Here is a 27329-nt window from a genome sequence, read left to right on the forward strand (position 1 = left end):
CTTAGATATGTAGTATTTATTGTTAAACACAACATTGTGTTATCTTTGAGAGCTCTTAAACTTATTTTACAGGATAACAGACTGCTTTGCCATAAAAACTTTACACTGTGGATGTCATCCAGTACATAAAAACTAAGCTTCGGAGTTCCTTAGCACTTCATGATTGTCTTCTTTGTTATCTTATTCAAAAGTCCAGCTATACAAGAAGGGGGGAGGCAAAATATATGATCTGATATTAAATCAAGAGCACAAACTAGTAACCTCTGTGCACAAATTATAAAATTAAGAACACAAAATAGTTTTTTCCCCCTCCAGTGCACATCCAGGACTCCAGAAGTGCTCATAGAAATTTCAGCATCTTCATTGCCTTGGCAAACTCCATCTGCTGATGAAGATCATGTGATATGACTGAAAGAACTAAACCTACTAATAAAAGGGTCATTGAAGGCCTTGGTTAAGTTTAAGAAAAGATCCAAGTCATAGTTATATGAGATGACCTTCATCCTAGGAGGTCCCTGCAGCTCTATGAGATCACAGTAATTCAGACAGTATAATTTTTAAAAAGCCATGCATCTGAACATAATGTTGACTATAAGCAGCTTATATCAGTATCAGTTGAATTGTAATCCCTATGTTAATTGTTTCAGACAAGACAGCCAAATCATTGGTTCAGTGAGGCATGTGTAAAGTGTGGTAATGTCTCACATATATGGGATTTTAGTGCATTACCACAAAGTTTTTGCAAGGGCACATGTACACACTGAAAGGACTGACAAGTAATGCTAAATGCCAGCCAGGTGGTCAGCTTCAGGCAAAGCTGAGGAAAAGGTTTTCCCTGTCAGAACAATCCCTCGTCCAGACTTCAGGCAGTAGCACATTGAAATGACTTTCAATTAGGATTCCTGCAGCTGTGCCTTCCTCCCACCATTAATTCTCAGGTGATAATCTATGGAGCACTTGCTGGCAACATGTGACTTGTTTTACACTGATATTCTCATAGTATACATACATCTGAGCAGGCAGTTTAATGTTGAGTAGATGTTGAAATTAGTGTTCTGGTGTGGAAATATAGTAGAAATGAGAAGGTTGATGGCTCCTACATTGTTCTGTGAAATTGAGGCATTAATATCTGTCTGATATTTGCTCAAACACCTCCAAATATATGCGAGAAAATGTAATATTGTGAACATGTTGCACTCATTTTGGCACGGCTCCTGCATGTAGGTCAGATTTGGAACAGTAAGCCAAATTCACACTGTATGGAGCAGGCTACGGACACAAGCAAGAGCACAGGTACAGTGAGGACAGCAGGGAAGCAGAGATAGCTGTAGGAGCCAAGATGGTAATAAACAAACCTAAAAGAAATTGAAACATTGGGACACAAGGCCAGTTGATTTGGGGGTCGCATCTGCTTTTACTAGTAGCAATTTGGAGAAAACAAGATACTGAAATGAGGGCAATTTCTTTTCTGCCAGCTCTCAATGGTCAGCACATGCTCTAACTCCCACACTGGCTGCCTGTCCTTTTTTCTGCAGGGGAGTAACTGTAACTGCATTTAGAATGTGCTGCTTATTAGCGATATATTCCTGCAGTTGTGCTTTTGCAGTTGTTTTTTTGGGGGGAAGGAGAGAGTAACGAAAACTCTCAGATATGCATACTAAACAAACACTGTGATTTATATTCCTATGGACAAACAGGGTTCATCTCACACAGGCACACACACACACACACACACACACATCTGTTACCAGGAAACAGGGTGAGACGGAAAGATAGAAAGAAGAAAAGAGAGGAGAAAAACTGATGCCTCCACAAAGTGAAAGAAGACTGTGCATTGAAGATACACAGTCGAGTAGCATTGCTGCAGTCTATTTTTGGCACTCGCTTCCCCTCACACTCCACCCCAAATGCCACCCTGTTCTGAGATTTTCTTTTTTTTTTTTTTTTTTTTTTACAACTTGAGTCATTGATATAAGGTTTGCTCTTTCCAAAGGCATAACAAATGTGCAGAATTTTGTCTTGTGCACACCTCCTCCTTACTATATCCATCCTCAACACTGATCCTCCTACCACTCCCCTGACACCAGATAATTCACTATTAATTCACCTCTAACCTCTCCCCTGTGATGTATGTCATCGAGTCAAATGCCGGGCGTGCCCTGTATCATGCTCCCCCCAGCCAATAGATCATTTTCAACCCTGACGACCTGCAGCACAGCGCCGGGTCATATTGACAAGGGGCTGGTGAAAAATCACCCCTTGGCCCCCGATGCCGTCCTCTCCTCTCCCATCCTTTTCCTGTGAAGCTTGATCCGTGAAGGAGACTGAATTGGTGCTTGCAATCCAACCAGACATCTAGCCGCCCAATCTCCCCGTCTCCGATTCCAGAGTGGGAATTCATCAGGTGCGGCGCTGAAGTCGACCGCCAATGGCCCATTAGGCCCCGGCAGGTCGATGGTTAACTAATTGAGGAGAGATCTAGCAGCGACTTCTTTGCCCCATCCATCCAATCCATAACTGCAACTGAATGATCAGTCAAAATCTCAGAGTCTGCTGGAGCTACCTTGATTGGCCTGGATGACTGATGCATTGAGTGAATAAGATATTGATGTAATGAATCACGAGGATCAGTCTTTTTCCTGCATATTCATTTATGCAGGATAAGGGTGAGTGAAGGAAATACCTGTCTACTGGTAGCTCAGAGAATCTCAGGTGAGCTCCAGGCATGCACTGCCTCAGATCAGTAGCGTGTTTCCAGACGGATGATGAATGATCCTTGAGCTAAACACATTCCAGTGCACAAAGGCAGGACTGTACTTATTGATATAGGAAACGCCAGCAGGCCTTTGAAAAATGTGTTTTTATAGATGGAGGGATAAGCCTCAACATGAAGAAAGCTGCGTTTGGAAGCTTTAAGCATATTAAAGCATAGAGATCTAATCCCATGCCTGATGATAAGCACCCTAGGTATTGTTTGTTTGTGTGTGTGTGAGCATGTGAGTTCACTTTTGTAAGAACCTCTGAGTGCCCAGGCCGCTTCCCATTTTAACCTACATCCTTTTCACTATTTTGGAGGCCAGTGGTTGTAGAAATTCATTTCCTGGGAAAGATGGATTTCTTTGAAAGTGGTCAACTTGTCAATTTTTAAACATTTTCAATAAAGCGCAAAAGTAGTGGAACGAACAGAGGCAATGAATTCATTATGAGGTGCCCAGCCAACAGGATAAAGCGATAAGGCAAACACAAACATATCCCAGCTCCTTACCCTCCCTCTGAGCCTGAAGGAAGGAGATGGTTTGTGTAAAGAAATGGGGAATGAATCTTAAATGATGAAAAGCTCAACCATATCACCCCCAATCTATTTAGTGAATAATCGAGTAATTTGAAATTATTTAGATTAATGAAATGGTGTTGCTGCAGAAGTATAGTAACTGCACCAAATTCTTGATTAAATATTTCTGATGTTTAAATTAAACTGTACTTCTTGAGAAGCGTAATACATTTGATTAAATGTGTTCCAAGCATGAGTCACCATCTGCAACACAGTATAAGATGGAAGTATTATGATTTTGCACTTACATAAAGAGGGGGGATTTGTAAGTGATGCAGCAAAGGCTCAGATATCTTAACTCTTTGGGTCAAGCTCCAAGACCAATGAATCCTACACCTCCCATAATGCAACTGCCTGGTAAAATACTACAGTAATGGGTCCCCTCTGTGCAACCTCCATCACCCTCAGAAAAAATGTTGCCATAAACCAAGTATGAGTTTGATACTTTATATCATCTTATATGTCATATTTTATTATTTTTATTTTATCATTTAATTCAATGACAATTTCTGTAAATTTTATTCCCTGGCATGAAAATACAAATGTTTCACAGCCATTTCTACACTGCCAGGACTAAAACATTAGGGGAGAGCTGATGAGGCCTTCGTGTAGCTGCACTAATCAACATTATATTTACAGTGGATCAAATAACTACATATAATCTGAAAAAGGTCACTTGTAGGACAAACCAACAGAGAATTATGACCTTCACTTTACCTCAGCTTTACAGAACATTTTAGTGTCTTCCAGTTCATTATTTTGGATTTACAGCCAGCAGGTACCATCTCCTGTTGAGTTGACTGAGTCAGCGGCTTAAACTGCTGGAATCAGGTTCAAGAGTAATGTTGAACTGTAGATCAGTTAAAAGGACTTAGAAGTCATTAAAAAACTAGTGTTTATGTCCAATATGCAGCAAAGAAACTTTGGAAATATATAGAATTTTAATTTTTAATTCAGGTATTGTGTATAACCAGCGCATGGTAGTAATCTATAATCAACCCATCCAGTGTTAATTTGGAAATAATATAATACAACATGTAATACCTGCACTCATTTCGCTATTACAAGAAATGTACTATTATTAGGGGCCAAGCCTGAACAACTGAATAATACAGAAGTATATGATAAAATACAACAGTGTTTTAAAGATGATTTAATGCATAGGGAGAAAAGTCTTGCCTAGAAGCCATCTATATACATAACTCATGCTGAAAAATGCGTAGTCCCCAATCCCAAACTAGACTGTCCAAGTGATGTCACCTGAATTATTCTCCCTTGACTTGACAAAGCTCCTCCGGAGACACTGAAGACATTATACAACTGTTTACACATGCTGAGTAGTTCTCCCACTGAATACTAAATTGACTTTGACTTGTTAAATCAGTGGAATACTTCTTTAAATGCTTCTTTCTATTCATTTCATTCAGGTTTGAAACAGTGTATTTTACATCATATATGGTGTAATTAGAATTAACCAGGGGACGAGCAGGTATACATTACCATATGGTTAGATGCAGACAGAGGAGTGGTCTGTCTTGTGTGTGGCTTAGAAGATGGAGCTTGGCAAACATGAGCACACTGCTCAAAAATAGAGAGAATTTTCAAGCAGCCAAGTTGCTTCGCAAAATTTTGGAGCAGAATTTGTCAGGTCAAAAGAGTCACGACAAAAACACAACTTCACCCACCCTGCATCACATGCAGTCCCGCAGCCTTTTTAACGGATTATCCACTTTGCATAAATCTAAAAATTCAGTTTGTTGAGGAGAAGCTGGCATGCGAACTCAACCTTTATAAAGGCTAATGTGTGTCATTAGTCTAACTGTAGCCACTTTTCATAGCTGTCTGAATCACATCCCCTGTTGTGTGGGGAATCGTGGAACTCCTAATCTGACATTTGGCAGGTTGCAATGTTCACACTGTGTGGGTGAAAGGACCAGGCAGAGTCTAATCAGTTGTCTCATTATTGCAGTTAACACTGTTGTCCCAAAATGTTCGAGATGGGTTTTTCTGTTTTTGTCAGCTGATTTACACTGAGAGTTATACTTACGGGATATGGCAGGTACTTCTATGAATCAGCATTGCTAGTGACATGCTAACTACCTGGCTAAAGTCGGGGCTCAACCCCTGCAGTGCTATGATTAATGTGAGTGTTGGTCATGCAGAGGACTCAGTGGACCGGAGCTAAAAGGCTCACATTTTTCAAGACCACTACCCAGGGAATTGCCACTTATCAAAAGTTTACCCTCTGCACCTGTGAGCATGTAAGAGATGACCACCCAAAACTCTTATTACAGCTGTCAACAGGAAACTCTCCAAATCTTTAACACTTGGCGCGCAAAAGCCTCTTTTTTCCTATTTTCTTCAAAGGCCTTATTTCTTTTCTTCAACTCGGCAGGTCTGGGGGTTTGATTTATGGAACTAAGAGAAAAATGTCATGAGGTGGGAATGCTAAAGGAAGCGGGACTGCCGCCTCCGCATTATAAAATGCATGGTTTGGGTGCGTGAGACTCAGCAACTCCTTCCTCAATCATCGCAGACAAGAGTTGTGCATTCACGAAAGCAAAAACAGACAAAAGATAAAAATGGCTGTGAAGCTGCGAGAAAAGAGAGGGAGAGTTGGACTGACAACTCTGGAGGGGTGCACTGGGATTTCCTTTTTTTTTCATCAAACATCCATCTCTGCTTTTACAGCAGCAAACACCGATGGCACATGCAGAAAGTGGATGGACCAGGTCATGAAGTGTGATGATGCTGGCTGAAAGGGTCGCAAGTTGTGGGGGACTCAGCTGCTGATTTATGAGGTTTACTGCGCACCATGAAAAGTAGTGCTCAAGGTGGGAAGGGTCTTTGTAAGAACTTATCTGTCTGTAATTTATCAAGCAACCACTCCCCCACCGACCTTTTTCTGCACACTGACCTGTGAGCTGGATACCAAACATGGTTTAGATGAAATGGACGCTATAGCTGGTAAGTGTTCTTGAAGCTACTGGCATTGTGGGTAATGGATATCCAGGCTTTGGTTCATTGTACTCCATAAGGGCTGAAAAGTGGAAATGAGTGATCAATCAGAAAGTAATTACGTTCGCCTTGGCGGTCTGGTAAATGGCTTTCAAAGTGCATGCCTATTACCAAGAATCCAGCCATAGCTGTTAACAAAGTGCAGTACATCTCAGCCCATACATACTTTGGCCATCTCTTTCTCTTTAGCCTGCAGTGCTCCAAATTAATTCATCTGGATCACAATTATGCACATAAATATCAGTTCATCAAAATCAATTTAGTGTGTAAAATGGAACTCGAGCTATAATGCTTGACTTTGGGTTTTGCTAGTTAAAAATCAATTTGGCTAACATTACCCATGTGTTTAATCTATTATTAATAACTCCAGATATTGTCTTGTTTCAGTGAATGGTTATACCATTTCCACAGTTCATTTGCCTCTGCACCCAAATTATCAAACTTGCATTTAGCCACACGCTAGCTGAAAACTCCTCTCCCACAGGCTCACCTCCACTGAAGCAATTACCCAGTGGAGTCTCCACTATTGATGTACGATATCACGCATAGAAACGGAGCGGCCAATGTAACATTAACATTGTACCAGCGGCTCGCCACTTGTGAGTACAGCCTTGCAGATTAGATATTGAATGGGGTTCAGTGTGTCTGTGTCACCATCCAGCCCCTCCACCCTCCCTCTCCAGCTCCATACCAGCCTTATTCAGTCCCTCCCACACCTTCTATGATTCCTTACCTTCTCTGAAAATGAATAAAACAACTTGTCTTGAATAATGTGCTCAGATATCGAGTAGAATGCGCGATGAATAAAGAAAAAAGTTTCTCACTCATGTGCTTCTGGGTCTGATTTTTTTTTTTTCTCTGCTGCTGTTCTACCACAGGTTAGGGCAGGAGACGCAAACCGACTGAAGATCGTACTCATCTGTTTTATCTTACGCCTATAGGAATACATTTGCAGAGAGATACAGACATGCGTGGCAGGAGAAAATGAAAATGGAGACAACAAGAAAAGGTATTGATAGTGACGCAGTCACAGTTTCAGGTTTGGCTTGCAAACCTTGAATTTCAAGCATTCAAGCACTGAAATGCACTTGTGTGTATATACACATACCACCATCAAGGAAAAAACACAATACTGCCTCTTATACAATGGCAATAGAGTGTAAGTTAAGTAAGCAAGCAACAGGAGGAACAATAGCCTCAGCCTCAGCTCCATTATTGGGAAGTAATTATGCAGGCACAAGGCAGTGATCAATCAATAATAAATATATTAATAATTCACTCACTACCAGTGCATCTCAATTGACCTCTAAGAAACAGAACAAGTTGATTCTCAATCAGAAAAGAAGAGGTAGAGGTATCTGTAACAAAACAGCAATTAATGGTTCTTTATTAGTGAGAATGAATGGGCTCCCATTGTGCAGAGCTATAACAACTGAGGTGAGTTCTTAATGTTAATAATTAATCACAACCACCTGCATATTTCTTGTGGCTTAAACAAGAACTAATGTTGTTCAATCAGCAGGTCGCGGCTGCTGTAAAGCAGTAGAAATTGCCATAACAATGAATATAGGATTACATCACACACTAAAATTATATATCTCTGGGGTGGCGATAATAAAGGCAGACTGGGTCAAAGCACAGCTGCAGTGCAGAGCACTCAGCTGTGGAATGCTCTCCTGTTGATGGGAATGGATGCAGCAGGCATGTAATGATAAGATATTTTCATACAAATGTTTCTACTCTTTGCTGTTAACAACACAGAAATGGTTTCTAACTAGTTCATGGACCCTTTTAGAATTTGCTGCACGCACTTCAGGTCTGTTTGTTCTTTCCTGGGAGGAATCTGATGAACAGGATGTGTCCTATCAGTGTTTTCACATGACCAAAAGCAGTATCAATTCTTTGTTAGGAGAAAATGCTGGGTGTTCAGCATGTGCAGTGATAGCCATCATAGCTGAAGAAATACTAACCCTAACCCTTTCTTTATTTTTGAGGTAATTCTTACAAACTTTATTATATTTTGTGTATTCATTTATACACACATACACACACACAACCTGCCCCCTTTTCCCCCCAGATATCCACAAGTCAGTGTAAATGCTACATAGTTTCTCTGTTTTGTTTCCATTTCCGTGACTTGATTTGGTTTACATGCACCTGCTGCTACTGTGAAAATCTCTGAGCACGTACACAGAGGAAGGCCACAGCTTTTGTTGCTCTTTTGCATTACAAAAGACTAAAGACTCAGCAAACGTGAATTTGAAAACTCTTTTCTCTCAGTTAGAAGCAATTTACCCTCAGCTGAACAGACAGAAAAGGTTATCACATACAAATTCTAACTTCATCAGAAAGTTGAGTCTTCATTTGATCATGCAGGTGACTTCCTGTTCTCTCCTGGTTATTTTGGAATACATGTGTAAAAAGCGATTAAATGTCTGATTCTGTAGCCTTACTGTTACAACAAACACGGTGATACATGTAGTGATAAGTTGCCAAACCTCCACAAATCTGCCACAAACCATCTGAGTTTTAACATCTAGACTGCAGCATCTGTTTTGTTTTTTTTCTCTCTTTCTCTCTCTCTTCTCTCTCTCTCTCTCTCAGAAATCCGACTTTAACCTCTGTTCTGACTTTATTCTCCGGATCCTGTGATTCCTCAGCTCATAAAATGTTCACATTGGCCTGAATCCTCTTCCATAGATAAGGCTCTAATGAGACGCTGTAAAAAATTCCAGAGCAATTAGGGCATTAATGGATTTGTCAGTGGAAGAGAGGAGTGTGAATTACCATAAGTACGTGCTGACGCCATCTAGCGGGTGTCTCACCCGATCAACTTTTGGACTGCGAGAGAGAGAGAGAGAGAGAGAGAGGTGTGTGTGTGTGTGTGTGTGTGTGTTAAGGTTTGGCTGGGGTGTGTGTGGAGAAGCACTTTCTGACAATTTTTCCCTCCGGCCCCAAACACTGACCCCGTGATTCCCATTCCCAATTAAAGATGTAGACTCTGTGGTAAATGAACTGGCAAGATGGGGAGACAGCTTCCTGATGTTTTAAGGACATACTGGTCTCTGCGCATAAGATATAACGACGCCAAATGGGCTCCAACCCAAATGGCCTTCCTCTGAAACTATTTGATTTGCGCACAACCGGGAGAGTGCTAATCCAATCCAATTTCCGGACACACAAAGGCTCGGTGATTCATTGAGAAAAAAAAAAAAAAGAAACACGAGAGACAAAACTGTGGAGCTGTGCTGCTTTACCTCCTGGCATTTCTAATTTCAATAAAAACTCAGGCGGTTTTACGGCTGCGCTGAGGGCGCATCAGACGCATCCATAACGGCGGATGCTCGTGCGCTGGCTGCTCGGGGCTTTTTTCGCAAGGGAGTCGTGTTCGGAGAAAACGGCTTATATTGACGTCAAATGGATGTGTGGATGACTTTACCGCGTGTGTTGGCATGACAGAAGCCACCGGAGCCTGCCAGTTCTGACCAAATAAGCACCGAAATCAACGGAAGACAATTAAGCTGAGAGACAGCCGCCGGGCTTTTCAATTAGCCAGGACTGTAAGATGTGATTATATTTTAAACTTTAATGGACACTCGGCTTCTCCAAACTCGTTTTGAATTCACGATTTAGCTGCGAGGGGGGAGAGAGCGACGCTGCATCCCGCTGCTGACAGAGAGACCACTTGTACCGCCGTCACAACTGTGCCAAGAGACAGGGAGTCTTTGAAAGCCACCGGAGCGGACCCGACCGGCATATCAATCAGCGTCCCGGAGAGCGACTCGCTGGGTTCGCACCGGCGATAAAAGGCATTGTCTTTCAAGGTGCGTGTGCGTGTGTGTGTGTGTGTGTGTGGGAGGGGGGGAACAGAGAGGGGGCAATGGCACTTTTTCCGCGTGAAGAAGGGAGGACCGCAACAGTCATCGGCAAACAAATGTAAAAAAAAAAAAAAAAAAAAAAACCCAGTTCCCCTCGTCTTGCCACGGGTGCGCACCGGCGAAGAGGCGCAGGACCCGCAGGATCATCGATTCCCACTTTGTGATTTTGCGCTGCGTATGTGAAGGGAGCGGAGAGGAAGCGGCGAACGGTGGGATTAAGAGGCTTCTCCTAAAACGAAAGACTCGAATTTTATTAAACCATGAACGCCGGGATATTGTTTTTGCTTGTTTGTTCTGCGGCATTTTTCGCTGGGCTGCAGTGCGCCTCGCCAAGGACCACAGCGGGGATGGATCTCCCCACCGCCGGCTTCAGCAACATCAGCAGCGGCAGCAGCAGCAGTAGTAGTAGCAGCGATGGCAACAGCGGGGAAACCGGGGGCAAAAGAGACTTGAACCAAACCATAAACTCTAGGATCAAGAGGAAAACCCTTGCTGTGGATTTTGCGGTCCCTTCTCTGTTGCGCTATTACCTGGCGGAGTTCATAAAGAGACCCCTGAACGGCGACTGCCAGACTTTTAGTGGATGTTACACGGTGCGCGCAAACTTGAAAATGCACTGCATACCTTTACAGAAAACCATATCTACTTTCGTGGACCCAAAGTCTGCTACAGATTCATCAGCGAGGAACACGTCCGCTGATGGACAGCTCCCCTTCTTCTACAAGCGGTCGCTGTCCAAAGTTCTGAAATTGGGCTTGACGAAAGCCAGCAGGAAATCAAACCAAGTAGTGGTGGAGATAGGAGAGGATATAGTCAGGACGGGATGTGGGGGGCTGTCTGTGTACGAGGAGGCCCCGGTGTTCACTCTGGAAATGGACCTCACAACTATTCTGGAGTGGTGGCTCGGCGCAGAGGGCGGCCGGCTCAGGGTCCGACTCATACCCGAGAAAAAGGCGCAGGTGCCCGGGATCGAGGATCGGTACACCGCGGCCATACGCGCTGCAGACCCCCGCCTCTTCCTCCAGATATCCTCCCGGGGTGAGTTCCTGTCTCCCTCCTCATCCTCCCTCCTTCTGTTTCTCCCTCACATTTCTTCCCATGCTGTTCCCCCTTCCCACACACACACACACACGCACACACGCACGCTTCAGCAGACCCAATTCACGTTGCTCAGTCGCGGTTCTGATTTAAGTTCAGCTGTGATTAATTTTTGATGTTGAATCCAGTGTGCCTAAAGATGCATGCCGCCTGTGCTTTGGTTGGCTTTCATGGTGAAAGGAGCGGATAAAGAAATGTCAGCACATGGAGGAAGCTATTTGTAATGGAGAAATGATGACTGAGAGTTGTGTGTGTGTGTGTGTGTGTGTGTGTGTGTGCAAAATAACTCTCAGGGAATCCATGCATTTGGGTCTGTTTCTGTGATCCAAGGGTCTCTCAAGACTCCTGTTTCATTATTGATGCCCACGGCAGTGCCGAGAGACCAACTGCATGTTGATTCATTCCCAAACTCTCTGATTATTTCCAGTTGGGATCCATGCTGGATATATGCAGCATTTTTAGAGGCTACTATCCTTACCAGCTGTGAAATGTTAATTATTATTTCTTTGTTTTTACACATATGAGGCCTCATTGCCTCATATAGCTTGCCTGTACAATGTGTGAGGCCAATATGCAATGATATTTAAGTTAAGAAAGGTCCCAGCAGGGCTTCCTCGCCTCCACCGCTTCCCCCTCAATGATACCTTCTCAATTCCCTGATCCACCCAGAGCTGAAAGAAGGTTGGAGATTTAAGAGAACGGGCTTTATTTTGATTAGGCACAAATTAAGCCGTTATCTCCAAGAAAGCTTTAGCACTCAATACTCGAGGGTCCTTCCCTCGTTCTTCTGAGCATCGGCACAATCAGTGTAATTGCTTAATCACTTTGATGAGGGAGGCTGGCCCAGAAAAATGCAACTGAACCTATCAGACAAAAGCAAAGCAGGGGCTGGCTCGGCTCGGAGCTGATAGATCAAGGAAGAAACCCCCCTGCAGGCGTGTGTGCACATAAAAACACATGCAAATATACACAAAGAAACTAACAGAGTAATGACTGCATGTAATGATATAAGTTATTACATTTTGTCTTAGTATGAGTTTGGTTGTAAAAGAAAAACTATAATGATGTGATGTTGTAATGACAGATAATATAAAATTAATCAGTGTTTTCAACAGTGTAAATTTATGCAAAGATCCACACACAAACATGGTTTATACACCCCAAACTGTAGTAGAGATGCAGCTGAGTGCAAAACCACTGTAGCTCCCAGCAGGCAATCCAACAACACAGCTGGTAGTGTCTGCAGGTGGGAAGCCAGCAGGGGATGTTGCCATGGTTTTTGCAGTAAACACATCACCTTTTTTAGGGCACCCCTTTCTCATTACAACCACTGAATCTGCAAACTGTTCCAGTGGAATTGCTCAGTGGCCAACAGATTAGACTGGTTGTACTAGGCGGCTTCCAGCTGTGCCTGTGGGGGAAACAACATTTGTGATCAGTGGACATACTCTTTATAAACAAAGCTTTGGAAGTATAAAATGCTGGGTTAAGGCTGAAACATGCACAACTCCAAAATCTCGACCGCATGTGTTGTGTATCTGAGAGACTGTCCCAAGTAACGACAAGCAAATTGACAAAAATGACATGTTTCTGTTCAAGTGATGAAGACATCTAGCAGCTGTGGTAACTGCGACTCTTGCCATAGGAGCAAAAGAGGACTAGTGCGACGTCCACAGAGGGAGAGGGGAGGGTGGTACTGTGGCTCAGCAAAACACTGGACTTGGACACAGAAGATCAATACACGGATCTCCGCTAGCACAGTCATGACAGTCATGATCATCATCCCCTAACCTTTGTTGTCATTATTGTAACCATAACAACAAAGGACCTTTGCTATTTTAGCCCAAGCCATGATCATTCCCAAATCAAGTTGTTTTTCTGCCTAAACATGATCAAAAAGATAAAAATGCCCGCACCCACACACTGCTGTCTAGTTCCCAGTTTCCCTTTTGTTCTATATGGGTGTAATATGTCCACTGCAGCTCCCAGCAGGCTCAAACTGACACAGCTGGTGTCCATATGTCCATGTAGATTAACCAAACATTAGCCATAGCTGTGTAACATCAGGACAGTTTTGAATGAATTTGTCCTGCTGATAGAGACATCAGCTCAGAAAACACTTAAATGTGTTATTATGAGGGTCAGTTATAGACAGTTTAGATTATTTAATGTGAAGAACTATTTCATATGTAGTCCTGTGCAAGCTGTTAGTGGTGAAGCAGGGAATGATATTGTGTGCCGTAGCACTGACATGCTTCTGTGTATGCAGGGAGAGTAATTTTGGTGAAGTGGTCACAGACCAAACTGCAAGTCATATGATGAGACCGCGCTGAGAAAAACACTTTTTGCCAAATTCTTCAGTCATAATAACTGACTGACTAAAAGCCCACTGAATTATCAAAATCTGAGGCATTATATACAATATAGTGTATTTTAAAAGATATAGAGTAGTTATTATAAGTTATTATTTCAGCTTCATTCATTGATGCAGACTAATATGAGTGTTGCAGGCAAGGAAGTGCAAAAGACAGCAGCTCTCATTGGAATTAATAAGCTGCTATCCATTGTTTATTACATCCGTGATCATTTCTCTTATTTCATATCTCCTCCTTCCTTCATTCTCACACAGCCCAGAAATTGATCAAGTCTTGAATCATTAACTAAACTTGCTGCTCAGAGGAGCAAGGGGAGACTTCCTGAGGGAAGCTTCAGCATAGAGCTTTACTGTACAAGCATCCATTCATTTGACATCAGCTATGATAATGAGCTGTATTGAAACCACATCACCTCAATGACTTTTTGTCAAAACACAGTGGGGAAAGGACAAATAGCACCATCAATAATACAAATTCCAAACAAAGGACTCAGTTCTGGTACACTCTGAATTGACAAAAGCAGCTTTGTTTCCTACAGCATGAATTACCAACACATGCCATGAATCTAATCATGATGCCTCTGCGTGGCAGGGTTTATGTTTATCAATGGAAATGTCAATGTGCATAGCCTGTTTACTTTTCCTGTATTTTTATTTATGAAAAAAAAAGTGGGGATTTGGTCATTTATATTTGACGTTTGCGAAACCCATTGCAGTCAATATTAACAACATGCTAACGTCCTGGTCTCCTTGTGGATCCACATCATGACAGTCTCTGTGATCTTTATGCTCAGTGTTGTTTTTTTGGCTTTGCTTTTTGCTTTTTTGTTCATCTGAAAAAGTTATATTGGGAGGGTTGACATGGTGTCACAGTAATTAGCACCATCACCTCACACAGCACAAGAACATACAGGTCATTTGAATTGGCACCTGTATAATTGGATGTACCGTGTAGGTGTCAATGCGAGTGTGAAGGGTTTTCTGTCTGGATTTGTTAACCTGTGATAGACCTGTCCTGGGAGTTTTGCCCAGTGTGAGCTGAGGATGGGATAATTCAAAATTATAGTTTATTGATTTTCAGCATCATCATCCTACCATCATCAACCATTTTATTGCTCTACAGATGTTTGGTATTAAAATTAATTAATACAAGCAATCTGTTAAAAAAACACTCAATTGTTTTTAATTGTTTTTGATTTAATTATAAATGCTTGAGAATAGTCGTTTGTCAAAATAACCTTAACTCAAGGTGTAATATTAGCTCTTTATATGCAGGAAGAGTTTGCTCAGTTGTCATGGAAATGGCTCAACTGTTTGCATGTGGCCCGTGGAAGTGTGGACCTTTGGTTAGATATTACTGGTGATCATACTAACCATTTTATATGTGATCCTGCATATATTTGTCATATTGTGTTATATATAGATATTATATAGATATCATTACTAATATCATTACTTTTATATAGTCCAAGCAAAGCTCCAGCCTCTCGTGACTTTCAGAAAAATAAGCAAGAAGCCATATTCTCTCCTAAAAACCGCAGATTTAGCTTCACTTCATTTCATTCACTGCTCAGACAGTAATAATGTGACAGTTGCCCTGAGTGGCAGAAGTTTTCAAATCCACACACCACAGGTGGACTCCACTGGCTCTATAAGCTTCACACTGCAGGCTTACTGCTCCCACCGAGATTACTCTGCTGCATGTTTGCAGAGTCGCAGTTATTATCATGAGCACTTATTACATTACAAGTTTCTACGAGGCACAACTGTGTTTACACACTGTTGATGCACAGACACAACACCCAAACACCTCTCACACACACAAACACACACACACACACACACACACACACATATACACATCTGTCGTCCCTCCATTCTTTCCCCTCCTATAATATATACTCCCTTCTTCCAGTGTTCTCCATGCAGAATGACTCAACTCAAAGCTCCAGTGTGGATTGTCTCGCTCTATCAGTTTTTTTTTTTTTTTTTTGCACCCCTGATTGGCTGGTGTTTGGCATTTTTCTGTGTAATGTGTGTGCTACACTTGTTTTCCCAGCCCCCGGTAAGATGCTGGCTATTAGCATGAAATAAATACCCGCCATGGCACCCAGAATAATTTGACGATCAGGCAAGCATGCCTACGGGAATCAAGGCATTAAACTCTGCATAGTACATTTATACTTACTCGCCCTATGGGTCCTATGGGGGAGATCATTAATGAGAAATGTTTCTATGAGTTACAGCGTAGGAGAGGGGAAAACAGCGCTGGGCAGGTGTGATAAAGGGTTGACCTCTACTTTATTAACCTCTGTTATGTTCACCAAGCGGTGCCATAAAGAGGTTGCAAGAGAATCATTAAATGATCACGGCATTAGAAGCTGGAGGAAGTGGGGACCCCTGCTTCATTAACCTGCACATACCTGCCACTGAGCTCTTTAAGATGTTCATGTTGCTTGGTGTATCATTAGCAAAGAGTGCCCTCATAAACATGCCTAACAGGATCTGATTGAAGCCCTGAAGGAAGACACTGCTGCCATCATGTTTGAGAGGAGCAACTGTGTACGTTAGGGCTTTTCTCCCCATGTTTGCCCCTCAGCTCTGCCCCAAATGCAAACGCACACTCTCTTGATTTTCCTCCATGCGTCCCCAGTCTGCTGCTCCTTTGAGAGGCTTACAACAGAATCCTCGTGTGTGTGTGTTTTAGCTGTTGGGCAAATATTGCAATTTCTTCTGAATCATAAAGAAAGTCAAAAGTAAATTTATAAAGTTAGATTACACGCTTGGTACTTTGTTTACCCTATGTTGCTCATGGCCCTTTTAGAAGAGGTTTCTCCTTGAAAGATGAATACACTTTTAATTCTCCTCATCCCACATGCTTTTCCCTTGTCTCCTGACAAAACAGTTGGCATATTAGCCCCAAGAGGAGTTACAGTAGTTTTACTGAGGGTGTGAGGGAGTGAGGTACACCTGGTTTTTGGATCTACACCATAGCAGGAAAGTTTGTTGCTTTTTCTGTATTTAGCTCTTTAACCTTCAAACTGCATAATTGTAGTAACTTGTAAACAAGTACACACAGACAGACTCACCAGTTATTTCTTCATTATTGTTTGATTTATGAATATTATTTATGCTATTTTGGTGAGTTTTGATTATCTTAGCTTTAACATGATGGGCTTGTTTTGCTGTATTTTTGCCACTGAAAAACAACTGACTTAAAGGCTTTCACTGGAAAGCAACGGCAACAAAAGGAATTTAAATGAGGTATCCTGAAAGGGACCCAAGGAGAGAGAGACCTGAACATAATTATAGCTTAAATGGTTAGTCAATCCATCGACTGACTGTTGAATTGGAAGTCATTTTTTAAGCCAATATGCCAAACATTGCCTTGCTCCAGCTTCTAAAATCCAAATTAATTTTACTTGTTATATGTGATAGTGGACTGAACATCTCAGGACTGTTTTCAGACATGACAGGACATTTAAAACACCACCCTAGGTTTTAGGATATTATAATGGAAAATTTCCATTACTCTCTGATGTTTTATGGATGAAACTATTGGTTGATTAATCAAGAAATTAGATTAAGTGATAATGAAAAACACTGAGCTGAGACAAGGATAAATAGTGAATGTGAAATGCAAGTGCAGGCCAGATTAATCAATAGCCAAAGTGATTGTTACAGTTGTAGTCCGAATCTGAACAGACATTATGGTTAATAGAAAACATCCACACACTGGACAGCTGAAACCAGCAACGGTCTGCTATCATTGCTGCTTAAATACTGCATAAAGGACCAACAATTCTCCTTGTATTTAAGGCTAAACGTTTGCGTTACATTCTCATATCCACTTTCACTGTTGCATTTTGAAATTTTCTCACTTCTTGGACCAAGAGGGAAGAGTTCAGGTATTTTGTGTGATGAAGTCGGAGTGGTATCACTCTCCAATGAACTGAACTAGAGGGATAAACATCAGAGAGTGTGTAAACACTTGGTGGGAGCCTAAACACAGCTCGATGATACGGTGCACCTGTTGACCTTTAATTTAGTCTGCCCAGGTGGAAGGCTGCAGAGCCACAGGAAAAGTGACATGACATTGGAAGTGAGTGTGTGGACTCACTGCAATCAATGAGACTCCTGACATTTAAAGCTTGTATCAATCAGCTGCTAATGGGAAAATCGATAGGAAGTCAGAATGACATGCCACTTTATTATTTATGCATTTCTATGATCAATTCAGTCAAGGAGTCGGCAGTGTGTCGTGACACCCCAGTGGACCTGTGAGGCCCTGCCCAATTGATCAATACTGCAAGTTACACTGAGAGTGGTCAAGTGCATGTGTCTCAGTGTTAGCTGCTAAGTAGGCTTGATTTCACGATGGAGCACTTGTAGAAACAATATTGAGATAAATGATCAAGGAATTCAAACTGAAAGGCAGAACCTGCTCTGATAAATCTGTGGTTGTGTAGCACTTTCTAATTTTTCATCAGCAGTTTCTCGATTCATTGATTCATTCATCTTTACAGATTTGAATAATGACACGTTTGCAGTATCTGCAATATAAGTGCATAAAAATCAGTTTGTCTGGCTGAGTACAGTGAAATGATATGATTAACACCCCGAACAGTCGACCCATACACATTCTCATGCTGTAGTCACATGTAAACCCACATGAAGAATTGCAAACATAAACACATTCTGGCCCTGAGTTTTTTAAAAAAAAGGCTATTCTCAGTGTCACCATGTCCAGTTTGGGTGATTGAAAATTAATGCATTTTAATGAGATGCCCCCCGAACCTACTGAAATTCACAAATGACAGGCAAATTCAACAGGGCTGCTGTCAGCGTAATGAGACAGCTGATTCTTGACTAAAAGGAAGTGAGAAAACCATTTATTTGGCTGCTGGAGCTGGTGAAATGTTCGGCCTGTGCACCGGCCCTGACGTTAGCTGGCTGCGTCTCAAGAGCTCAGGGAGTGCAACTGTTGCCCGAACAGACAAGCTGTTAGCATTCTGTAGCTGGCCATACTTAAAATGAAATACGAAAATGTGAAGCTCGCCAAACTGGAAGTTACAGGTAAACACCTTGACAATGTAAACAGCAGCTAATGTCTTTAATGATATTAATCACACTCATTGTAGTTCATGCTTGTGTCACTGTTTTGTAAATTAGCTGGACTCAAGGTGACTTTGGCTGTGATTTCCTTTTTTTTTGCTTCTTATTCAACACTGTCTTTTTTCCTTCTTTCCCCTGATGTTTTAGTTATTTATGCCACTTGCTTGTTCTTTCAAAAAACTGGAAGCTGCCTGTTTGATTAATGGTGATGCTTATAAGAGGCCTCTGCACTGGAGTTTAGCTCAGAGGTACGTGTAGAGATGAATGCATACTGTACACTGGCTGAATGTGAAGCTCACATCTCCCTGCTCTACTTCCATAATGAGAGAAGTAAATAATGTGCATAAGTGAGTGGTCTTACTTTTCTGGAAGTTACACACTGTACAATACTGTATGTGGATAGCTATTTTTGTATGTGTTTGCCAAATTAAATGCCATGATGTCAGCACAGGCCCAATTTTGCTCTTTTCTACCTTTGTAAGTAAGTTGTGTTATCTTTTGTCATGCACAGTAATATATAAGTTGTACATTTTCCCCTTTTCTGTGTGTATATACAGTGAAAAAACAGAGTACACTAAAGATATATCCAATACTGCATCAAAAATTACAGCCTGAAATAGTTAAAGCGTAATAAAACCTCCCTGACACAGTTGAACTAAAACCTTTTATTGTTTATTTCAAAGGGCTATTGTACTGAATTGCATTAAACTAAAGCTGTATGTGATATTATGTCCTTCCACATACATATTTAGTTTTAAAAAATGCACATGCATAACTTGCAAATGCAATTATTGCACAATTAACTCCCTCTTAAACTCATTTATGCTTGTTTGTTCAAAGCTCAGCATTAATTTATTTCTCTGTCACATTTCAAACTGATCAAAAATGACCAAAATAATTAGCATGTTTGACTAAAAATAACACATCAACTCATCTTTTTATATATCCCAGCAAAGAAATCGTCTTCAGTTTCTGACTCAGTCTCACTGATGGATATGTGTAACCATCTGTGTTTCCTATGCTACTGCTGTGTATCCTCTCTTTCCTTACTGGCCTCCTGCCAGTAACTCGGAGGGAAGGAGAAAAAGGGGATGAAAGTGCATAGGAAACAGAAGTAAACAGACTTGTAATTGATAATAATTTGCTTTAAGTCTCAAATCAGTAAAACATAAGTCACAGTAAATGTACAGACTAAACAGAGGTATGCAAACCTATAAGCATATACTGTGCATAGGCAATAAAAACCTCTTTGACTATATAGAATGTATCTTACTTCTTTAAGTTAGAAAAAGAAATTGCTCTTGTTATTACTGCTGCTGATCAGTATAGATATTGAACTTTAAAGAACACAGTTAGGAGCAGTTTTTCTGGACTGTAAAGCTGCATGAATTGAATTTTTGGTCTCTTGTGGGCACTGGGACAAGCAATAACAAAATAAGCAAACATTTGCCCATAAACAAATTCAGCAGACATGAAACATTAGCATTTGTTTGGAGATGTGTTTCTACTCACCCGATGACAATGTTTGCTCTACCATTAGCTCTGTTTTTGTCTCTGAAAACTCCTGAGGGAAATTATCCAGCCAGTCTCTAACTTTGTCTGTCTGCTGTTTGGTGCTAGGCAGGTAGTGTACAGTGGGTTAATCAAAACTTTTTGCTGCCTGCTGCAATTTGAAACAAGATTAATGAAGAGAACAGTGCGTGGGCCAGAAAACCAAAACAATGATCCAAAACTAGACTTAAAAAGCTGCATAGAGCTGATGGGGAATCTGCAGAGTTGGGTAATTCTTTCTGGGTCTGTCGCAACGAGTGACCCCTTTCACAATTTAATGGAGTGTAATATAAAAATATTGATTAGTGCAGCTTTAATGAGTGTGGCATTAAAAATATACATCCAGATAGGAAGGAGTTGTATTTCCCCAGAGATCATTGAAGGAGACTTGAAGTTTTTTTATTTCATTTTTTTATGATATTTGGACAGCTGGCAAGATGGCAGCACAAAAATCAAAGGGAAGGAGGATGTATGAAGAAGGAAAGAAGGAAGCATTTAAAGGGTAAACATAACACACCCATGGTCTTTCCAGTCCACTGAAGCACTACCACTAAGCTTTTCTCTGTTGTCAGACTGTCCTTGGTTTTCACACATCTTAAGCCAAACTTACATTTGGGCTAAATCAAACCACTCCCTGTGACGCTAACCACTGAGCACAAAGAATCAGACAGGAACATGGAAAGTCTGAAGAAAAGCTCCCAACATTCACCTGGAGTTAAAAAGCCATTAACAGATGTGGCACAGTTGCCATACACACAAAGCCTGGCAGCCTGAGTGGAGCAGCCTGAGTGCTCTCAGGCCACATCCCCAGCTCCCTTTATGATCTGTAATGGGATTGTTGAGGAGCGCCAGCAGCATCCTCATCACAGACAAAACCCACTTAATGGGATATGATTCGCCATGAAAGGGCGAGGAAGAGCAGTTTCTCAGTGAACCCACTTATCCCTTGAAACCTCCACAACCCTTCATCCCCACCCCCTCCGTTCACCTTTCCAACCAAAGTCTGGCATGTCAGTTCTGCCCTGTATCACCCCCACCATCCTCGTGGTGTGGAAGGGTGTGTGTGCATGTGTGTATGCAGGGGAGGGAGCGTACAGAGATGAAGAGGCAGAGCAACAGTGCCATGAGAGATGCTGTTTGTAGCTTATCAGAGCGCAAGCCCCAGCATGCTCAGCGGCTTGGACCGGCTCAAGGGATGGAGGCGCAACTTGTTCTGTTGCTGAGATCGCTGGAAGTGAATACCAAGCGGTGCTGTCGCTGTTTTGAACTCGCCAATGCCTCGAGACGGCTTATCTTCTCAGCTGAAGCAGAGTGGAGTGGAATAAGGAAAGTTTGATGAAGTCCCAACTTCTGCTGTCATTTTTTTGCTCAGCTTGTGAGGTTACAGATAGGTTCAGACTGGCTTTGTTAAGCAACAGTCACTCATACCCACCATCCAGCTACACAGTATCAGCTGGAAAAAAAATCAAGAATGAGTTTAAGTGGTTGTTTTTTAAAAAAAGTGATGGATAAAGTCAAGTGTTAAGTCTGAGGTAATAAGCCTGATGACATCACCAGGGTAATTGGCCTGCTTGGAGAGACACAGAAAGCCTGTGTTATAAAGTGAGACATGGAGTTTAAAAGGCTGATTACCTGAGGGGAAAGGTCTGATAAACAATGAATTATGGGAAAGATTAGAAGCTTGGTGCAGTACTGAGGGCTAAAAATAACACAATTGATCATTATTTCTTAAATCTTGCAAAGTCCCTGACTCTATGAAAACGTGATACTATACCAAATTGCTTTTTATACTTTTAATTATAGCTTTTTTTGCCCTAAAAAGACTCAATCATCATTTGATCATTTATGGCACCTTCGTCTGACAGCAAAACGTTAAAATTGATTTGGCCCAAGTCATGGTTGGTAGACAAGTTATAGGTTCAACTATATCTTAATACAATACTTACATGACAAAAGTAAAATCAAGGAATTATTGGTGGTTACTGGGCTCTATAATGGTTGTGAAGCAGTAGCACCACTGTGAGAGAGGGGTTACATAATGCATTGCATGCAGTTTGGCCAAAGCTAAAATTAGGCCTCAGCAGTGTGAGTTAGCCAAATCAAGACCACATCTTCATCCTGCTAGTCATGTGTAGATTTTATTACCTTTTTTGGTCCCAGCAATACAATGCTAAGAACAGATCCCTCCACTACAGCTCAGCAACAAAACACTGTCTGGGGAACATACTAAAAAAACTGACTTTGTGACTGTTGAAGCCTCACAGTAGCTGTGGCCATATAACCAGGGCTACTTTGTAATCGTATCTGTTCGTGGCCACAGTATAGAGTTGAACTATTACAGCAACTGGTTGCTCTTTCAAATGTACACTACTCACAATAAGTTAGGGATATTGTTATTTACATGAGTGCTTTTCCTATTTGGTCTGAATTTTAATGAAATAAGTAAAAGTTCCCTTTGATATTACTAATAATGAATGAGAAGAAACACTATTTTCATTACTTTAATATTTATTACCCCAAAAATTTAGACAATAAGGATAGCCCCAAATAACAAAAATTGACAATGTCAGTAGCGGGTGTTTCCACCATTTGCCGCAATGACATCTTGACAGCGACGTCTCATGCTCCTCACTAGCCTCATGATGTTCTGAGGCAATGCTTTCCACTCTTCAACAAGTGCTACACGCAGTTCTGCAGTTCACGTGGGGTACAATCATCCGTCTCTGCTCAGCTGTCCAGACGTGCTCTATGGGTTCAGGTCAGGGGACATTGCTGGCCATACCATATGAGGCACTCCGACTTCCTGAAGTCGAGCTGTGACAAATCTGGCACAATGTGGTGGAGCATCATCATCCACGAACAGAAAGTTGGGGGTGTGCTGGCGGAATTGGGGGATGATGATGGGTTCTATGATGTCTCTGAGGTAAGAACGTGCAGTGTTTGAGCCATCTACAATAACCAAATCTTTTTTGGACTGACTGGTGATGCCTGCCCAGACTGTTGCACCTCCTCCACCAAAGCGAACCCTGGGGACCACGTTGACCTCGGCGTATCGTTCACCTCGCCTTCTCCAGCAACGCTGACGACCATCATTTCTGTGCAAGGTGACCCGACACTCATCAGTGAACAGGACGGTAGACCACTGCTTCATTGTCCAGGTCACATGGTCTTGTGCCCACTGCAAACGTTCACGGCGGATGTCTTGGTGTCAGTGGAGTCACCTGCAACAGTCGTCTGGCATTCAAGCCAAAGCGGTGGAGTCGGTTGCGAATGGTTTGTCTGGAAACCCTAGTACCCCTCACATCTCGTAAACGGGCCTGCAGCTGTGTGGCAGTTGCTTAACGATGTCTGAGTGCATAGGTCCTTAGGTACAGGTCATCGTTGCAGTCTGTCACTCGTGGGGCTCCACTCCTGTACACACTGTACACAGTGAGACCATTACGTGGAAAACACAAAATGAGGTGTGTCTATCACCCCAATACAATTGCCTCCCTATCCCAAAAATCCCTGAAGTGAAACAATCACCGTATGTATGACATCCACTGAGTCTCTCACAATATCCCTAACTTCTTGTGAGTAGTGTACATAATGGCATGTAAATATAGTCCTAATAATAGAATTGAAAAAAGCAAAACCTATTCACTCCCTATTTGGTACCAAGCAAGTATGTATATGAATGATGAATTGCAGTATATTAAGTATCTCATATAGGTGGAACATATAAATATTTTTTTCCTCTGAATAGGACCAATTAATACTATCACCACTGGGTTGTGGGATCAAGAGGAGGTATTATTTTTCTCTCCAACTGCTCTATTCATCCTCCACTGCTCTGTGTTTACCTTCAGTATTGTAGCCTCTGGCTCATGAGTTCCAGTTGGATTCAAGGACCTTTGACAGACTTGTTTTAATCCACTTTCCTTCCCTATTTGCCTTGTATATATAATAGCTTGTCAGGAAGGTTTTGTCACCTCAGGGGCCCTGACCTTCAGCCAGAACCATGCTGTATTCATGTATCCTACAATCCATTGCATACTAATCTCATGATATAACTAGTATTTGCAGATACAGCATCTCCATTCACCATGTGAAGCATGTGCTGCGATCGTAGTCGTCACAAATGGTGGACTTTTATCATTTAAGTTGTAAAACTAATCATTGACACTGATGTGTGCACTGTTCTTCTCTGGTGTGTGAGAACTGTGCAGAGTTGAAAGGTCTGGTATACTTCAAACCTCTCTTTACACAATTGACATAAAATTTCAATTAAGTTTGTGCACGTTTACAAGCTTGGCCATGATTGCATGTGTCCACACATAAACACACACACACAGAGGGGACCTTTGTGCATGCGCTAATGTCAATTTGTGCTTCAGTGTGCATTCGCATCCATGCTTCTGTGCGTGTTTGTGTGTGTGCTCATTCATGTGCGCATGTCCACTAGGGAGCACTGGGGTGCTTTCAGGCAACACAAAGCCTCTTCCTCCTCTGTCTGATCTTGCTGGAACAGTGAGCTGGAGCCAGCAGCTAGCAGCCACATCAGCAGTGCAACATGGAAAAAAAAAAAAAAAAAATCAGCACCTCTGATTTTTTGCTCAGTGCCAGCTGGACAGCATCATGTTGACCTTGCCATGCTTGCACAGAGTCCATGAAATCAAGCCACGGCCCTGGCCTCAGCACCCTTAACTGAACACACATCCTCTCGCTCCACACACACACATACCTTTTCTCCATGTCGTACTACTGCAGCCTGACCTTGGTGGTTGTTCTTGTGGTGCTAAGTGGAAAAAGAACATGGAGTCCAGCAGCACAACAAAGCAGTGCTGCTGGAGGTCAGGCTGGGTGAGGGGAATGGTTCACACACCTGGTAGTGCAGTTGTCGATTGCACTTTAGAGTTTTACTCATCGCAAATGTGAGGGTTTTGATGACCTGCAAATACCTTGGAGATTAGGCCAGTCTCTTACTTGCCATGATGCAAGCAATCACTATGGTTGGACACTGCTGAACCTTTGCAGCTGCAAAAGATTCTACAGAAATGCTCACCAGCAAGGTGCCACACTAAATCATGAGCTAAACCAGCAGTAGTTTGTCAATCCAATGATGTCCAAAATGCTGCTTCTGCTGTCTGCCTTTTGGTTGTGTATACCTCTAAATTACACTAGCCAGATGCAGAGATAGATCTGATTTTTTTAGCTTCATAGCCACAGTTAAGTAACATCTTGCATAAGCAAATACCAAGAAAAAGGGGTCAGATGTTTCAAGTTAGTCCCCCTTATTTCTTAAAGTACTGTAAGATGTTAATGTCAAATGCATCATAAACTGATATCAGATCCTTGTGGTGAGTGGGTGTCAGGGTTAGTGAATGGGCCAATATGTAATCTCACTGTGGTGACACAAGCACTTTGAGAAACATACGAATCAATCTTTCATTCTCGCCTGCCATTTTAAAGAAAAACCTGACTCAACTGTCATGTACTCTGGATTCACGCTTCAAGTTTCCATGGGGCAAAGCCGCTGACTGACAAGTATGAGAGGGGCCTTATCTGTCACCTTACAGGCATTTCATTATAAAAATGCTGGGCTACTGCTCTATCATAGGAAAGATGGTGAATGCAGCTGCCTTTAGGCTGGCTGGGTAAAAAAAGACAAGCTTTAGGACAGATTATGTAACGGTTACAAAGTGAACTTGGACACAGTCATTTTTGTTTCTCTTTTATCATTCTGACTTGCGGATCTTGTAACCATAATGTGACATGGATCAAGCTTCAACATATCACAGAGGAATAAAATGGGACTCGAGAGATTCGGCTTTGTACAAAGGCGTTGGTATAGTTCTCACAACTCTTCTTCTTCTCTGAGCTGAAATACCACGGGGTGTCGTAAAATGACACGAGTGACTGGGTCCATCTTCCCATAGCAATGACAAATCACGTAATGGACTAGCTCCGGTGACTCAGCCTTGGAACTGATGGCGTGGCTCTATGTACTGTGACGGCTTTGACATGGTCCCAGAGCAGTGCTCATGTGGTCAGGGCACCAGCCCATTTAGAAAAGGCCGGTGTAGAAGGGAGACCAGCTTGAGCTAATGACGCAGGGGTAAAGCAGAGTGTTTTTCCTCAGCAAGTAGAGGCTGACAGCGTCTTGACATGACATATCTTGAAACACAGTCTAATTCCTTTCCCTTTTGCCCCAGACACTTTATTCACTGATGAGGAGACATCCTCATTTAGCTATGCAATATTTACTGCAGAGTGCTCATTAATGACTCTGAAGGAGCAAACATATTTGCAACTAAAAAGAGTTGAAATGATGATGAAAAATTGTTCACATTTATCTGCAGCGCCAAAAACTGTGTGTGTGTGTGTGTCTGATCTTTGGGTGAGGGCATGATTTTAATTTCAGAGAGACCTATTCAGGGTTGACAGTCTGGAGGCCTCATCTTTGGACATGTTTGATTCATTTAAGTGGAAATTTGTGCAGTTTTCATTCCACCTCAAGTTTCTTTTAGATAAATGTTACAATTAACACAATCACCAACCTGACAGAATTCTACCCATCATGCTTGTTTCATCCTCTTCAAAAGCAATTCAAGTATAAAAAATTTTCCTAAACCAGGACATATCATCACAGGAATCGTTCACTGTTCCTTTTTTTTCTGATAATTAGCTAAGAAGCTTGATACCACACTCAAGTATGTGTGTTAACTACAAAGCTTTAGGAGGGAGGCGATTAGCCTAGCTTAGCATGTAGACTGAAAGCAGAGGGAAATAGCTAGCCTGTCTCTCTCCAAAGTTCAAAGCACATTCAAAGCAATTAAAGTCAAAGAAAGATCATGGCTGGTTCTTTCCACTTGCCTCTAGTTTGTATGCTAATCTAAGCTAATCACCTCCTATCTCTAGCTTCATATTTAGTGTGTAAATGTTAGAGTGCTACCAATCCTCATCAACTAGTGCTCAGAAAGAA

The 27329-nt window shown here is 41.9% G+C and overlaps 1 protein-coding gene across 2 annotated transcripts in view; it reads left to right on the forward strand.

Moving 5' to 3' along the window:
• Positions 1 to 9277: 9277 nt before the first annotated feature.
• The window catches only part of alk (ALK receptor tyrosine kinase), a 298545-nt gene continuing 280493 nt past the window's right edge, over positions 9278 to 27329 (forward strand). For both annotated transcript variants that reach the window (XM_018695171.2, XM_018695172.2), the window contains exon 1: positions 9278 to 11265. In XM_018695171.2, coding sequence (XP_018550687.1) covers positions 10488 to 11265 — 778 coding nt within the window. In that variant the 5' untranslated portion in view covers positions 9278 to 10487. The remainder of the gene's footprint in view (positions 11266 to 27329) is intronic.

The sequence above is a fragment of the Lates calcarifer genome, linkage group LG19 (genome assembly GCF_001640805.2).
Source record: "Lates calcarifer isolate ASB-BC8 linkage group LG19, TLL_Latcal_v3, whole genome shotgun sequence".
Classification (NCBI taxonomy): Eukaryota; Metazoa; Chordata; class Actinopteri; family Centropomidae; genus Lates; species Lates calcarifer.